Genomic DNA, 18899 nt, shown 5'->3' on the forward strand with positions numbered 1-18899 from the left:
AAGAGAAGTTTGTCTAAATCATCGCTAAAACATAAGTTTTTTTATTAGTTTATTTTTTAATCGACAAGTTCAAAATATTTTAAACAAATCAAACAATCAAAGTGAGCAATCGAATAAAAAAAATTATATTAAAATTAGTCTTTAGGGCAAAGTTTCTCAACAAACTTTACATTTTAAATTATAGTTTAGAATCGTCAGGATCATTGTATTCTAGTATTACTTGGATAATATTCTTGATGTAAATCTACCATAATATTGTTTTTTTGCCGTAAACTTTTATTCTGGGTTTAATTCAACTTTGCAAGAGTTTCTAACCCAGATTTATGGAATTTTTTAAATTGAATTTAATTCATTGAATTTTTTTAATCCTAAATATGTAAACCATTTCCTTCTCTTGAAAGATATTTTTTATGCAAAAATTAAAAAAAAATTCTCCATATTTTTAATCTCATTTTCTTGAGAAAATCAAAATACTTTTCATAATATCTGTAAAATATAATATGTTAACAAGCAATGTTTAACATCCATAAAACTCCATTCTTACACAAGGATAATTAGATTCTACTGGTATATATCGCAAATATCTAGCAGATATAGAAGTTTTAAATTGATTTAACACTGGTGTTTGATGATCGCAATTGCCATCAAATTTCTAAATTAATAAAAAAAATAAAATATATTTAATAAAAAATAGTTGATAACAAATAAAATAAATTTATTAACATCGAGTTTCTTAACTAAATCTACTTAAAGAATTGGTACCTATCTTGGCAACCTTACCAATGGCACATCAATTAACAAGTTTTTAAAAAATAAAGTCTTACACAAACCAATCATTGAGATTATGATTGTCTACCTTGGGATACCCTGGTGCATTTTGGGATACCCTGGTGTATCTTGGGATACCCTGGTGCATCTTAGAACGTTGCAGTGAGCTAATATTTGAAAATGTCATGTAAAAAGCAAAACAAAATAAAGTTGTAATAAAATAATAACAAAATAAAATACCTTTTGTATGCCATTTTCAGAATATGTTTGGAATTTTACTCCGTCATTACTGTATTCTATTTTAAATTGAGAGACTCTTTCAAAGTATCTGAATCGACCTAAGAAAGCAATTATTATTATTTAAAACAAAAATTATATATAAAAATATATATATATATAAAAATATATATATATATATATATATATATATATATATATATATATATATATATATATATATATATATATATATATAGAGAGAGAGAGAGAGAGAGAGAGAGAGAGAGAGAGAGAGAGAGAGAGAAAATAACCGATTTCGCAATGCATATACATCTTTTAAAAAGAAATAAAAAGAAGGGGTGGGATATTTAGTTTAAATTTCAAATAGTTCAAAACCCTCAAGTAAATAGGGATAGGGGTGTAAAATTTTTTACAGAATAAAAATAAAACAACTTTAATTCTACTGCTGTTTCATCATAATTTTAATAGGATTTTATATGCTTATATAATTTATGTTATGATGAAAAATAAACGAAAACCTAGTTTTTCACAAACCAAAATTAACAAGATTTTTTAAAGGTCAATGATTGTTAAAGCATGATTATACTGGAAGTGTTATCAGGCTTTTAAAATATATATTCTAATTTTCAGAGAAGTGATATCAGAATTGCCTTAATCATTAAAGTTGCCAACTTACATCTACCAATTATTCCATTATTTTTACACTGAAAAAACTTTAATTCATCAATCATCTATCAAAGCTGGTGGTATAAGTACTCAAAATATGGAAAAACGAGGACTATTCAGTAAAAACAGAAAATTGTTTTATGATAAAACCTATAAGAAAAAGGGAAGAACAAAAAAGAGGTAAAATATTTTATGATGCACATTTTTAACAAACTATTTCACAAAACTACAAGGAAATTATTTAAAAAAAAAAAATCAAAAACAAATATATAAATAAATAATGTGTATAATAGGTTCTATGATAAAAAAATTTTTTTTTGGTAAGAGAAATGATTTGAAAAAAAGAGAAAATAAACAAGCACTGAAATAAAAAAGTGAAAATAAGTTCAGTGCAAAAATGATAACACCACCCAGCTAGCACACATACATTGGTAAAACGTTAAAACAATGTTGCCAGATACATTGGCACAAAACTAGTCGCCAATGGTGTTTTTATATCTTTTTGGTTACAAATGCAACGACGCCAACAACAAAAATCCAACGTTGGCACAATGTTGCATTTTAAGTTGGCATAGTCTAATACTTTATGTTGATTCAACGTTGTATTTTTTAGTTGATACAGTATTGTATTTCACGTTGGCTCAATGTTGCATTTTTTTCGGAATTTGACAAATGTTGACAAATTTGTATTAAGTTGATCAACATTAAGACGTCAAAGGCAGCAGTTTTGTGAATCATAAAGTCGACTTATTGTAGAAAATTTCATGAAGAAAAAAAAAGGGTATTTTATTGTACATTTTGACGGCAAAATATTTAAACCAGTTTGATGTGTTGACCATACGAGGAATGTATGGCATGTGACAAAGGGAGAGGATTCAAAACTTTTGTCACTTCAAAAATTGGAACATGGAAATGCTCAGTGTATTGTAGAAACTGTAATAAAACTGCTTAGTTGGAATCTTATTGAAAAAATGATATGACACAACAGTTGTGAACAGTGACCATTTTAAAGGCAATAATGTTTCCATCAAAAGATGTCTATCTGTTAAAGTACTTTATATACTGCCATCGTAAAGCAAAAACTATAGATTCAGCTACTTAGATCTTCTGCTGCACCAATTGAAGGTTTTTATGACTTTTTTGAAAAACATGGAAATCAGTAGACAAGGAGTTACCAATGAATACAAAGTTTTTAGGGGTTCTCAATACAAAGTTTTTAGGGGTTCTTAATTGATGAACATATCTCCTGGAAACCCCACATCAACTACAAAAACACAAAAAATATCAAATAACATAGGTAACTCTACAAGGCAAGACCATTTTTGTCACAAAAAAGTCTAAAACTTGTTTACTTCTGATTCGTACATAACTTATCGTATGTATGCCAATATAGCATGGGGCAGTACCCACAAATCTAAATAAGAACCACTTTACTTGAATCAAAAATGAGGATTGAGCATGAGTAAAAAAAATTTACTCATGCTCAATCCTTACTTGAAAAAATGAACGGGAAACAATAAAATAATAATATTAATAATAAGGTATATATGTAATACATACATATATATCACGTATACAACTGATTTTTTATGTGTATTACACGTCTAAAAAAATGGTACTTAATGACAAGACGAGCTTCCTATAACTACAAACAACTAACTTTTTTAATCAATTTTATACAAATTTTGTTTTTATCATATTTACACACAAATATCATTTTGAAATGCGGTAAATAAATATATAGTGAAACATCTTACCACACCTCCGAAAATTAGCAGATTCATTTTTATTTATAGTATTTTTTTAATTTTAATTGGAAGAATATATATTTCTTGGAATATTTTTTACGTTTACATTATTATATTGTTGTATTTGATATTTACTTTTAATCATGTCTCGGAGTTGTATGCAACTATATTTTTATTTACTTTGCATATTTTGGACTTTATGTTTATGATATTTATATTAGTATATCTTTACTGCCAATCTGTAATTGGTTACTTGTAAATATTTTGTAGTTGTAAAATAAACATGTAATTTTTTTAAAGCGCACTTAAGTTTAATAATATATAAGAAAAGTTGAAAGAATATATTATTTTGAATAAATAAACAAAATTGATGAGGAAACATGAGGGATTTGTTTGTTTATCTATTAAAATGATGTGTCATAACAACTACATCCAAAACAGGATATTCGAGCAATGCTGTTACAGAAATTATTAAAAAGTCAAGAGAAACTGGCTCCCTTGAAGATAAAAAGAAAAGTGGTAGACCTCCTAAGCTAACAAAAGATGACAAAAAAATATTAAAAAACCCTATCTCTAAGAAATACAAAAAAAAAAGCATCAACTGAGCTGGCAAAAGACATTAACACAGCAACTAGGGAAAATGTCAGCTCTTCTTTTATTCGATGGCACTTACTTAAATCGGGATTAAGAGGGTGTGTTGCAATTCAAAAACCCTACTATTAAATACAGAGGACGTTCTTTACAAGTTTGGGGCTGTTTATCTTCATCTGGAGTAGGTGATTTGATCAAAATAGGGTCCAGTTTTGAATTTATAGTTTATAGTTTTGAGTTTATAATTGTTTATAAATTATAGTTTATAAATTATAGTTTTGAGTTTATAATTAAGCATATTTGGGATTACCTGGACAGAAAGAAGGTCGAACATGCTCCCCGAAATGCTGAAGAATGTTTAGAAGTACTTTAAAGAGAATGGCACAACATACCCCAGGATTTTATAACTAACTTGTATGAATCTATTCCCCGGCGAATACTGGCTGGGATTGAGGCAAAAGGAGGACATAGTAAATATTAAGAGCTTTTTATGAAGTTTGACATTAAAAGGTTTGTAATTGTTCCATATTTTGCATGAAATACATGTGTTACAAATACAAACTTAAATATTAGAGAAGAATTCTCCTGGATTTTTTGAAAAAATGTAAGTGGTCTAAAACTTATTCACAGTGCTGTATATATATATATAGATATATATATATATATATATATATATATATATATATATATATATATATATATATATATATATATATATATATATATATATTTTTTTTTTTTTATTTTTTTTTTTTATGTTAATTCACCTCCCCAAGGCCGAGAAGGCCACTACATACGGGGAGGCTACTTAATTGTGGTTATAACCCTCTCTCAACTCTATAACTCCGAAACACGAACCTTGACGAACAAGGCCGCTGCGCGGAGAAACAAGTTGAGCGCGGTACTACCAGGGACGTGGTGGGGATCGAACTCGGAACCTCTCGCTTACAAAGCGAGCGCACTACCACGACACCACTACCGCATATATATATATAATGAAATCAAGTTAATAGACAGATTGATATTAATCTTGAGGAAATCTACTTTAGACTTTTTAAGCAATTTATACAATTCTGCAAAAAAGTTATTAAGAAATGACAATTGAGAATTGTTGGAACTAACAGTTGCTTTGCTTTACTGTTGGAGTTTTTATTCCTGAAACAGGATCTTTCACTTTTGGAAATTAATCATAATTTCCATTTATTAAAGGTTACAACAACAGTTTAAATGTTGTAAATGATGTCACAGAACAAGGAATAAAATAACTTGCGTTTTAATGTTTACCAATTGACAAAATTAGTAGATGAGAAACAAGAATTGTCCCAGGTGGTGGAAAAAAAACACGCTCTTATTCCTTGCATTAGCAAAGAAATATTGGGAAAAGTCTTCAGTGAAAACTATTGACGAACAATTACAAATATTTCTTGGAAAACCTTTCAGCTCTTTATTGATATACAAAGTTTAATAATAATTTTTAAATATTACTTTATTTGCATAATATTAGGACTTTGAGTATAATTTTTGAAACACTGAACTAATTCCGCAACTCTTAAACAATGTTGCATTTTAATAAAATTTGGTAAAACTATTACAAAACTATTACTCAAGGTTATGTTAACAATACATTCTAACTTATTCAACATAAGGAAAAAAAAATTATATCTTTTATATATTATATAAATTATAATTTTAACTTATATAATTTATTTAACATTTGTGTGTGTGTGTGTGTGTGTGTGTGTGTGTGTGTGTGTGTGTGTGTATATATATATATATATATTTATATATATATATATATATATATATATACCCACCTTTTATACCTGATTTTGAAAATTTTGAAAATGACCTATTGCATTTAATTTAAACGATAGTTTAAATTAAATGCAATAAGTTTTGCCCTATAAAAAACCAATTTCAAACAGAATTTAAGTTAGATGTTAAAAAAATTAAACCAAACCCTAATATTTTGATTTTTGCTGATAAAATGATAGTATATAATATAATATAAATGATATGCTTAATATATAAATAAAAATATATAAATGATAGTATATAAAATGATAGCTGATAGTAATAGCTGTTGTCGGTGACTTAAATGCTCACCACTCTGAATGGCTTGGCTCTAGTGTCAGTGACTCTGCAGGCATTAAAGCCCACAACTTTTGCCTTTCACAATCCCTAACTCAAATAGTCAACTTTCCAACTCGCTTTCCTGACAACCCTAATCATTTACCTTCTCTACTCGACTTATGTCTTGTTTCTGATCCTAGTCAGTGCTCAGTTTCTCCACATTCACCCTTAGGTGCTTCTGATCACAGTTTGATCTCTTTAAAACTAATATCTCATTCTTCTTCATCACCTGAATACCCCTACTATCGAACCTCTTACAACTACAGTAAAGCTGACTGGGATTCTTTCCGTGATTTTCTTCGTGATGGCCCTTGGGTAGAAATCTTTCAACTTCCTGTCGACAAATGTGCTTCTTATATAACTTCGTGGATTCAGGCTGGCATGGAATCTTTTATTCCCTCTCGACGATTCCAGGTCAAGCCTCACTCTCCTCCATGGTTTTCCTCACACTGTGCTGCTGCGATTGCCAATCGAAACCGTTACTTCCATATTTATCAGCAAAACAATTCTCCAGAAAACAGACGTCTGTTTATTACTGCTAGAAACAACTGTAAAAAGGTTTTGTCTAACGCCAAAACCCGCTATTCTCAGGTCATGAAATCTCGTATCTCATCTCAAAAATTAGGCTCTCGTGACTTCTGGAGAATCTTTAATAATATCAATAATAAGGGCAAATCTATAATTCCACCTCTCTTGTATGGTTCAGACTTTGTCACCTCACCTAAAGACAAAGCCGAACTGTTTGCTAAAAACTTTTCATCAATATCATCTCTTGATTCCACTAGTTGCGTTCTACCTGATATTGCCAACAAACAGGTTGATCTACTGCTTGACATTCATATCACTTCAGCATCTGTATCTAAAGTGATTTCCTGTCTAGACTCTTCTACAGCTTGTGGCCCAGACAACATACCTGTTATTGTCTTGCAGAAGTGTTCTCCAGAGCTGTCGTCTATACTCTCAAAACTATTCAACAAGTGCTTATCAGAGTCTTGTTTTCCAGCCTGCTGGAAAGCCGCATCTGTTATCCCTATCTTCAAAAATTCTGGGGAGCGATCTGATTCGTCTAACTACCGTCCCATAAGTCTTCTTCCTATCATAAGCAAGGTTTTTGAATCTTTAATTAACAAACACTTAATTTCTCATCTTGAATCTAATAACTTACTTTCTGACCATCAATATGGATTTCGATCTTCTCGTTCTACAGCTGATTTGCTAACAGTAATAACTGACAGGTTTTATCGTGCATTAGATGAAGGTGGAGAGGTTAAGGCCATCGCTCTTGACATTTCAAAAGCGTTTGATAAAGTTTGGCATGCTGGTCTTCTCCATAAGCTTTCTTCTTATGGTGAATCCGGCAACATCTTTAAGATCATTGAATCCTTCCTTTCCAATCGTAGCATAAAAGTTGTCCTCGATGGACAACACTCTTCTTCTTATTCTGTAACTTCAGGGGTTCCTCAAGGTTCTATCCTTGGCCCTATACTCTTTTTAATTTACATTAACGATCTTCCAGATATTCTCACATCTAAGGTGGCATTGTTTGCTGATGATACTACCATTTATTCTTGTCGTGATAAGAAACCAACACCCTCTGATTGCCTGGAGGGGGCATTTGAGCTTGAAAAGGATCTCATTTCTGCTACAGCATGGGGCTCACAGTGGCTGGTGAACTTTAATTCAGATAAAACTCAATTTTTTTCAGCCAATCGTTATCGCAATAATTTAGATCTTCCTATATTTATGAACGGTGATGTACTCGATGAGTCACCTACTCTTCATCTTCTAGGATTAACTCTTACTTCCAATCTTTCTTGGAAACCATATATCAAATCGGTTGCAAAATTAGCATCTGCTAAGGTTGCATCTCTTTATCGAGCTCGCCACTTTCTTACTCTGGATTCTATTCTCTACCTCTATAAATCTCAAATCCGGCCTTGTATGGAATACTGTTGCCATATCTGGGGCGGATCTTCTAATGATGTCCTTTCTCTTTTAGACAAGGTGCAAAAACGCATTGTAAACATAGTTGGACCTGCTCTTGCAGCCAACCTCCAACCATTATCACATCGTCGTAATGTTGCTTCTCTTTCTCTTTTCTACAAATACTATAATGGGCACTGCTCAAAAGAGCTAACGTCTCTTGTGCCATCTACTAAAATTCATTCTCGTGTTACTCGTCATTCAATTAAGTGTCATCCTTTTTCTGTGACTGTTCCTAAGTGCTCCAAAAACGCTTATTCGTCTAGTTTTTTTCCTTGAACATCAGCTCTTTGGAATTCGCTTCCTTCATCTTGCTTTCCTGATTCATATAATTTGCAATCTTTTAAATCGTCCGTCAATCGTTATCTTGCTCTACAATCTTCATCTTTTCTCTTACAGTAACTTCCAACTTTAATTAGTGGCTGCTTGCAGCCTTGTTGGAAGCGAAGATGTTTAAAAAAAAAAAAAAAAAAAAAAAAAAAAAAAAAAAAAAAAACAGATAACATTTACCAACTCACAACAGAAAACTATGAAAAAATTTTAATTTTAATTCATCGTTTGGTTTTTTGAAAGGCTGATATAAATCTTCGGAGAGGTTAAATGTGACATCAAGAAAGCTCACAATTTTTTAAATTTATGTTTATTTCGATTTGAAAGCCAATATTTAAAATTTTTTTTTATATCTTTTCTAATTTTATTGAGCTGTGGACTGGATTTTTTACACATTACTATTAAACCATTGTCGCATTGAGTGGAAGTTGTTTATCAAAAAATGTGGTATATAAATGTGTTGTATCCTCTAAGTATGTACCTAATAAACAATATATTAACATAACAGAAGCTGAATGGAAAAAATGTTTTGCCAATCATAATCAAACTTTTAAAAATAAAAAGTAATCAAAAGACACCATGCTGCCAAAATATATATGGGAATTAAATGATAAAAATATTGATGATTTTATACTGAATTGGTCCATCCTTAAAACAGCCCCTACATATAACAATATTTCCAAAAAATGCATACTATACCTACAAGAAAAATTTTAAATAATTACACATGCAAACCAAGAATGTCTATTAAACAAAAAATCGGAATATGTAAATGCAGGCACGAAAATAAGTTTCTCCTTAAAAATGTTATAAAATTAATGAGCTAAATGAATAAATGAAATAATAGTTACATTAAATTCCCCTTTATAAATATTTTTTAAAAAAAGCATAAGTAATCATTTCTAAAGAATTCTTTTTATAATAGTGTCAGCAAATTACACAAATGTGTGAAAATTTACAGTAGTTAAGACATTTGCGACTACCTGTAATTTAATTTTTGGTATAAATTGAAGTTTTATTAATTTGATCATCCATTTCTGATGAGTCTTTTTTAATGAAACACAGTGTTAAATGAAAAAAAATTTGTGTACACATATGTGTTTGTGTGTGTATGTTTTTGCGTGTGTGTGGATATATTAATAAGCAATGTTTAGAGTATACCTTGAGTTGCAATATAGTTAATAGTCTTTTGACTTCCCAAATCTACTTGAACATATCCATTTTTTGAACTAACTTGTTCATGACTTGCTGCACACCACGCTCCAATACGCTTATTTGTGTGATCATCCTCAAAATATAAACGTGCATTTTTAGCGCTTGCCTCCCAGTCACCTAATATATAAAGCATGTTTCTTACAAATTACTTACAGTTACTTAATAAATTTTAAATTCATTTTTAAATTAGAAAAGAAAAACTGTTTTTAAAAATACCAGGCTTTAGGTGATCAGGGGAATATAAAGCTGAGTCTGGAATTTTGTAGCCTTTTCCATCCCATGATAGACCTAAAGGATCAGCACATTTTCCAGCAGGCTTAAGACCTTGTTTATCGCATCGATTATTATTGCATGATATAGCACAGTTTTTATTCATCCAATCAGAATTGCTTGTACATTCACCTTGTCTTGCCCAATTAGGACACTCATCACGCCTATCTCGACACAAAATACCTAATATATATATATATATATATATATATATATATATATATATATATATATATATATATATATATATATATATATATACATATACACATGTTTAAATTTCCAAACAAAACACCTAATATATATATATATATATATATATATGTTAAAGTACTTAAAACTGATGGGCTCATTCATGTGAAGTTATTAAAAAATAAACTACCCAAATTAACAAATGTGCACCTACCAATACCCATGTAATTTCTTTTTGGTGCATCAGTTGGCTTTACTGTTGGAGGATTTGTTTCATGTCCAGTTGTTGGAGATGTTGGAGTTGTTTTGGGAAGAAAATCTAAATTAATTAATATAAAAAAAGATTATAGTATATTATTGCAATTGAGTTAATTTTCAATTTGAAATCCATTATTCTAAAGTTAACAAAAGTATACCAAAATAACTTCGATTTGCAAAGTTAAAATTTGCATATTAAAAAACTATAAAGTATATTTCGAGCAAAATTTAAATAATAATTAAAAAATAAACTTGTTTTTTTGCTAGTGCAATGCACAATGCGTTTTTTTTTCAGTATAAATTAATGTTGGTAATGTAGCGAAAGGAAAAAAATTTGCTAGATCTATTTTAAAAGAAGAAAGTGCCAAAAATAGAATGAAAAAAATCTGCGTATGTTTGTTTCTATTTTATTTAATTGCTGTAATTAAATCTGGAAAATTGTAATTACAAAAAAAAAAAAAAATTAAAGTTAAAATACTAGTAATAATAATCTAAATTTAATAGTTTTATTTTTATAATTTTCGTAAAGCTCATATACTTAAAAAAAAAGTTAAATATTTGCTCTAACAAGCGATTTATTCAATTTTTAGTAAAATATTTCTGTAATTAACCATTTCTACAGTATATTTAATTGGAAAATTTTATTAAATAAAAAGAATACCTTTGCATTTTGGGTCACAACTTAATGGGCATGCGATTGCTACAAATGTACTCAGTGTGCAGTGGCCCCATGATTTCCATTCTGGACATTCAGTTCGTTGGTCAACACAATAACTAGCTAAAAATGTATTTTATTGCATGTTTTAATAATACTAAGTAAAAAGTAAATCTAAAAAACAATTTTTTGTACCTGTGACTTGACAAGATGGAGATTTACAGCTTAATTTGCAAAGCTCAGCAGTGGCTTGATTTGTAGAGCAATAGCCAGCTTTTGCCCAATCAGGACAGTATTTATTTTGATCAACACAATCTATAAAAATGTTAATTTAATTATAGGGTTGAGCCCTTTTAATTAAATTTAATTATATATTGTATTGGGGCATAATGGGAAAGTTATGTTTGAAGCTTTATATATCAGCTTCTTTTTTAGAAACTTTTAAAATTATTTTGTTTTGAAAATAAGATAAGCTGCTGATAAATATGGCATATCTGATTCTGCTTTACACTGACATATTGGCAATAAACCAACTGATTTAGATATGAATAGTAGTTCACCATATTTTTGTAATAAGGTGGGTTTTTCTATTGATAAAAGTTTTATCAATAGAAGCTGAACAGAAACTTTTATTTTACATCAAGTCAATGGAAGAGTCATTTTATGAATTATCAATAAAAGAATATGTGAAATCTGTTGTATCAGTTGAGAAATTATTTTACCTTATTAACAAATTTAATAAGGTAAACAAAGAATATTCAACTGTGATGAGTCAGATTTTCCATGTGTTCATAAACATGTAAAAGTTATTGCCCAAAAAGGTAAACATGCTGTATTATCTGTTACAATCAGAGAGTGAGGAGTCCTAACTACAGTACTTATTGCAACGAATGCAACTGGATTATATGTACTCCTAATGTTAGTTTTTTAAGTGTAAACGCATCAAAAATGTTCTGTTAGATAATGCACTACCTAGAACCATTAGTGGATGATATTAAAATAATTAGATTACAAAAGAACTGTTCCAATTATTTGTTTAATATCTGATTAAGTATATTGGATGCAGTAAATCCAACAAGACTTTACTAATACTAGATGGACATAGAAGTCATACAAAAAATTTGATTTTTATTGAATTTGACACAAGAAAATGGTTTGATTAACTTATCAATCCCTACGCATAAACTACGACCTCTGAATGTAAGTTTTTTTAAACCATTTAAATTTGCATTTGATGCAACTTGTTCATTATAGATGTGAAATCATCAAGGTAGTAGAATAACCACAGATAACTTAAGGAAATTATTTTGTGATGCCTTTATGAAAACTGCAACTCCTTCTAATGCAGCTGCAGGCTTTAAAAATGCCGATAATTAGACGTTAAATGCCAATATTATTCATGAGAATGAACTTATTGCATGCAAGAATGAGCTATTTATAAGGTCAAATACAACTTTAGAATGTCAAAGTAATCTTGCTCTTGATAATACCTGTGTGCCTGGATGCACTGTTACCAGTGGCGTTGCTAGGGTTAGTGTTACCTAGTGCCGAAAACTTTTTTGGTGTCACCCCTCTAGACTTTTACTGATAGGACCGGCGACATGGGTTTTGAATTTCTAAGAAAAAAAAAAATAAATCCTTTAGAAAAAAAATTGGGGCATCCAAAAAACAATCTTTCGATCTCGAATAAAATACGAAAAATTTTTGTATAAAATGAAAATAAAAAATATCAAAAAATCAAACCTGAAAACTACTGGTTAGGCCAAACACAAAAATAATGTAACACGAGCATGAGCAGTTCTGTAATAATTGCTTTTTTTTATATTTTGGTGTCACCCCTCTGTGTTAGGTCGTGATGGCATCACGATGCGGCCAACACACCTTAGTGATGCCACTGTCTATTACAGTACAAAGTACAATAGTTTCTAATGTCTCATTTAATGATATTGTTTCTATACCTTTGTTAAAACCAACAAAAAGGAAAGTGAAGAGTCTGAAAACATTACAATTTCTCGTTACAAGAAAAGAATTGAAGAATCTGTTAAAAAATTTGTTCAAAAAACTACTTAAAACTAAGGAAAAAGAACTTTTCTTCAGTTTTTTTTTAAAAAAAAGTAGCTGTTAAAAGGTCGCCCATTCATTACGACAAAATTTTATCAGAAAATGGTGAATGTTATGTACGCGGTTTTTAGTGGACTGATGCCAGAAACAAAAATGATTGGTTTAAATGTAATATCTGTAGATTTTGGGCCCATCAAAATGGTTGCCAATTTGTTTCAGGATTTTTGTGTGATTTATGTGGTTTATTATATTTTTTTGTTAAAATCATAAATTTATTAATATTAACTAGTTTAAAAATATGTTTTTCCTACTTTATTTTAAGATCATATTTGTAAGTTTGTTTATTTAAAAACATTTTATAATAAAACAACAAAGGTTACTTGTTTTTAGTTTTTATTGCTTTTTGGGGTATATGGGTGTGTAGTTTATATGGGTATGTTTTTTTTTTGTGAGACTAAAAATGCCTAAACATGTTTGAATCAAAGATAGCTTGCATTTTGGCATTTTTAAAACTTTGCAAGCAACGAATAATTGATTCTTTTTAAATGCCCCGTTTCACCCCACCCACTTGCAAAATACAAAACATTTGCTGCTCTTGAGTTTTGTTACTTGGGTTGTCGCTTATTTTTATAGACTTTTGTTTGTTTATTTTTTTTCTTATATCAATAAACTTTGAAAAATAATTTTAAAAAATGCTGCATTTTAATTAGTTAATCCTCAACAAGCGTTTGTTTCTTAAGTCTCCAATATTGTATATATATTTCAAGGGGCGAATTAACTCAATTTACCAGATTGCCAAAGTTTTCGTAAAAAAACCAAAAAATTTACTGCGTCAAAAATGGCAAACTTCTTTTATAAGGCTCCTACAACTATTATGTTTTAAATATTAATTGTATAAAACAGATTTTTATCCAGGTAATACAAATACAGGATAAAAATAGTTATTGTTATATGCCAAAATTTAAGAAAAATAGAAATGAGGTTTAGTCTACTTTCAAAGCGTATGCAAATAGGTTAACTGACCTATTTCTTAGGTAATCTGGCTACTTTACGCTTATTGTTTTAAAAAATGAATTTGCATTGCGTAAATATAAACAAATTTGGATTTAAAAAGGTTACTTAATGTGTATCATTATATAAAGTTTTTAACAAAATTAAAGTTAACATGTGTTTAGGAATTAACTTTTTTAGATGCTAGCTAGAAGACCTACTTCTGGCTATTTGAACTTTATTTTGATTGTATAAAGAAATTCAAAAATTAAAGAATTAGGGGTCATTCATAAAGAACGCATGCCAAAAGTTTAGAATTTTGACCAATACTAACTAATAAACAATAATAATTCAATTGTTACTATTTATTAATTAGAACTGGTCAAAGTTTTAAATTTTTAGCATACGTTCTTTATGAACGACCACTAATTCTTTAATTTGTGAATTTCTTTATACAATCAGATTTAAGTTCATCAGCCGTGGCGCAGTGGTAGCGCATTTGCCTCAAAAACGTAAGCCGTGGTTCAAACCCCATATCTGGGCAAGCTCTAAGACATCGGTTGGGAAGGAGGCTACACTTCCTATTAAATGCTCATCCTCGGTGCTCTGTGATAAGACCATAAGGACTTCTGGGAGCACCTAAAATAAAATAAAAAATTTAAATGGCCAGAAGTAGGTCTTTTAGCTTGCATCTAAAAAATTGGCAACTATTATTTTGCAATTATTAATTGGCAATTAATAATTGCCTGAAATACAAGTCCGCCTTACTCAGAGCCAGAGTATAAGGGGTCGCATGTATGTTTGCATAGAGGGACACTATACCCTCGACTCCCCTATACCATACATCTTTTTATGTTAGCAAACTAGGATCTTTAGTCAAAAAATAAACTTTTCTATTGCTTAGCTGACGAAATATAGATAACGATAATACGGTATGGTTTTTTTTTTTTAAATTGTTAATTATTCAAAAAACATTTAGTTATTAATAAGTCCTTGTTAATAGTGATAAATTAGAAAAACAAAAATTGCTGAGGATATTTTTTAATTAGTGCGTACGTACATTTAAATTGAACCATCCCTCCCCCCCCCCCATTTGCTTTCGTACGCTATTTTAAAACCTCTCCCTCCCCCTATGAGTGTACGTACTTTATGAACAACCCCTTATTGATCAATTTAAAAAATACACATAAATGCAAATACAGTATAACAATATTATTTTCCAATATTACTTGCAATTCGAGCGATTTAAAAACGTTTTAGAATTTGAATGTAATCATGAACACTTTGAAAATACGAAACATTGGGTTTTATGGAAAACAAAAATTTACCAAATATTTCAAGCATCAGGAAGCCTTCGTATATTTTAATTTAAATATTTTTAAAATATTATCGTTAAAATATTATTTATTATTTCAAATAGAACAATCCCACTTTTCATTAAAGATTTTAATGCTTTTGAATATTGGCCAGAATTAGGACGTGGCCAGAAATAGGTCAGTTTACCCTAAAGAAATTAAGAAAAGAATTTCTCGATACTCATGATTCAAAAAGTAGGCGCCTTAATTCCAACGATATATTAGGAATAACTAATAGTTATTCTTAATATATCATTGGTTAATTCTAAAATTAGCTTTGCCCGACCTGACGGGCAAATAACCTAAAGCGATATTCGCAATGATTTATTATGTATACTAGATGCCTAACTTCGATTTAAAAAGTAAAGTCGCTTTTGTCCTAATTAGAAATGACTTCCACAACATTAACTATAATAATTTGTATTTTTAACAAATGACGGATTAAATTTGTAAACAAAAAAAACGGCTTCACTTTTCGTCCAATAAAATCTCGCAAGTTAGACATCTAGTATATATATAAATATACACACACATCGTGACCTTCATCCAAAGAAGATCATGATGTGTGTTTGGTGGGACTGGGAGGGCATGGTGCACTGGGAAATGCTCGATAGGAATGTCACGATCACCAAGGAGCTTTACATAGCCCAGCTACGTCGCGTAAATGATTCAACTGAAAAGACCTCATCGACAAGGCCAAACCATAATCCTTCACGACAAGACCCCATGTTGCACAAGTCGTCAAAGCCACATTCCAAGAGCTTGAGGAGGAGGTCCTTCAGCATCCGCCGTATTCTCCGGATCATGCACCCACAGATTACCATCTTTTCCGATCTCTGTTGAACCATATGAGGGGTGTAACCTTCGATAATGAAGAGGACCTTAAAAACTGGGTCAATAACTTCTTCGATACTAGACCGGGCGATTTTTGGCGGAAAGGCATTGACAAATTGGTCGAGAGGTGGGAGGAGGTCGTAAACAGCGATGGCGAATACATAATCGATTAATTTATTATTATAAGTAAAGATTTCTCTTTGATAAAAACGCTACGAATATATTCCCCAACCCAATATATATATATATATATATATATATATATATATATATATATATATATATATATATATATATATATATATATATATATTATTGGAAATTCATCTTATCAGATTATTTAGTATCAACATTGTTATGCGTGTATACATGCATATATATATATATACATATATATATATATATATATATATATATATATATATATATATATATATATATATATATATATATATGTATATATATATATATATATATATATATATATATATATGTATATATGTATATATATATATATATATATATATATATATATATATTTATATATATATATATATATATATATATATATCTATATATATAGACACAGTGGCGTAGCTAGGGTTTCTGGTGCCCAGGGAAATGCGGAAAATTGGTGCCCCCCTGAAGCAGACATGTGAACTAAAAAAAAACTTTATGTTTCCAAGTATATGACAATTTTAATAAAAAAATGCAAATGCAAATCATAATGCAAACTCAATTTAACTCATGTTTCCAATTACGTATCCATTATGGTTCATGCAGATGGCAGATGGCTGATGGTCAATCAGGTCCAATAATCAATAACTATTTGTAAATTATAGTTTGATCTTTCTAGTTTTAATTGAAGCAAATTTATCTATTATGTCGTCAAAGTCTGTTGATTCTAGAGTTTCTCTTTCGACACTAAGGATTGCCAAATTAACAAGACGTTGTTGCCCCATTGAAGCTCAGAGATATGAAAGAATAAGCTTCAACTTGCTGAAGGAACGTTCGCAACTAAGTATTGACACTGCAATTGTGAGCAAGATTTGTAATGCAATGCGTAAGTTTGGAAAAACGTCATTTTCGTATGACAAAATAAATGAAAGTAAATCCAGCGGAATTGTTGGTATTGGACCCTCACTAGATTTAAGCTGCATCTGACAGTCTGCGATTTTAGTGAATAATTCTGCTTCACTAATATCTGTACTGTAAAATTTTCCCAGATCCAAACAATGTCGCTGCAAACTTTCTTAATTTTCATCACCATCCCTCTATATTAATACTCTCACATCGAGCAGGAATCCAAATTTTTCATTGAAATCATTTAATCGTCTAAAGCAAGTTGTTAGTTCTTGTTGGAAACAGTCCAATATCATTTTCAAAACTCTGCTAACTTCATCTTCAGCAGAGAGGCTACGATCTCCAGCTCTTTCACCTGGCATTATTCGCCGTCGCCTGAGTTTCCTCTCAGCTTCAATTCTCCATTCCATACATCTGCCCTTGTTATACTCAATTGCATTTTGACACAAATGATCACGAAATTCTTTGAGATAATTTTCCAACATTTTCATATCAGATGCTGCATCTTTAAAGTTCATCGTGGGATCTTGTTGTCGTTTGACTGTTAGTCACTATTGGCTCTGGATCTAAGTTGTGAATTCAATAATTTTTATTATTTTTTTCCCTTTTTGGCGCCCCACCCAGAGTGGCGCCCGGGGCGACTGCCCTACCTGCCCTCCCCTTGCTACACCTCTATATATATTTATACATATATATATATATATTTATTTATTAGTATATATACAATATATATGTATATATACATATTTATTACTATATACACAATATATATGTATATATATATATATATATATATATATATATATATATATATATATATATATATATATATATATATATATATATATATATATATATATATATATATATATATATATATATACAAATATATTGTATATATACTATACTATAAAAACTAAATATTATTTTTTTGTTGAAATAATATACCCGTAACTTGACAAGATTTACAGCTCAATTTGCAAAGCTCTGCAGTGGCTTGATTTGTAGTACAATAGCCAGCTTTTGCCCAATCAGGACAGCTTTTGTTTTTATCAACACAATCTATAACAATGGTAATTTATTTAATTATATATATATATATATATATATATATATATATATATATATATATATATATATGTATGTATATATCTTATACTGCTGATTAAGGTGAGCACTCTGACGTCATACTAAAATAGCCTGCTGCTGGGGGCTTCAGTACATACATCGACTGACAAATAGCCTGACTCGCAGTGGAGTGTTGCTACATTGCCTGAGGGTTTGGGATGGGGCAGCAACCTTATGTTTATATATATATATATATATATATATATATATATATATATATATATATATATATATATATATATATATATATATACAGTATTGGACAAAACATTTGCAACCAACATCGATCAATGCTAAAAAGTGTTCCTAATTTTACATGTCTTAAAAACAAAGCGAACTATACTACCACAGAAAACAGTTCAGGAGTCTGGAGTCATAGCATGCCATGACATGAGCAAT

At 29.8% G+C, this 18899-nt stretch overlaps 1 protein-coding gene across 3 annotated transcripts in view; it reads right to left on the minus strand.

The window, feature by feature from the left end:
- Positions 1-439: 439 nt before the first annotated feature.
- The window catches only part of LOC100208963 (zinc metalloproteinase nas-14), a 27856-nt gene continuing 9396 nt past the window's right edge, over positions 440-18899 (minus strand). For 2 of the 3 annotated variants that reach the window (XM_065812753.1, XM_065812752.1), the window contains exons 9-16: positions 18321-18434; positions 11245-11364; positions 11056-11172; positions 10351-10455; positions 9891-10127; positions 9621-9791; positions 1009-1106; positions 440-652 (exon numbers count right to left, since the gene is read on the minus strand). In XM_065812753.1, the coding sequence (XP_065668825.1) occupies positions 518-652; positions 1009-1106; positions 9621-9791; positions 9891-10127; positions 10351-10455; positions 11056-11172; positions 11245-11364; positions 18321-18434 (1097 nt within the window). In that variant the 3' untranslated portion in view covers positions 440-517. The remainder of the gene's footprint in view (positions 653-1008; positions 1107-9620; positions 9792-9890; positions 10128-10350; positions 10456-11055; positions 11173-11244; positions 11365-18320; positions 18435-18899) is intronic. The other variant, XM_065812754.1, reaches the window with a different exon arrangement.

Source organism: Hydra vulgaris, chromosome 12 (genome assembly GCF_038396675.1).
Source record: "Hydra vulgaris chromosome 12, alternate assembly HydraT2T_AEP".
Lineage (NCBI taxonomy): Eukaryota > Metazoa > Cnidaria > Hydrozoa > Anthoathecata > Hydridae > Hydra > Hydra vulgaris.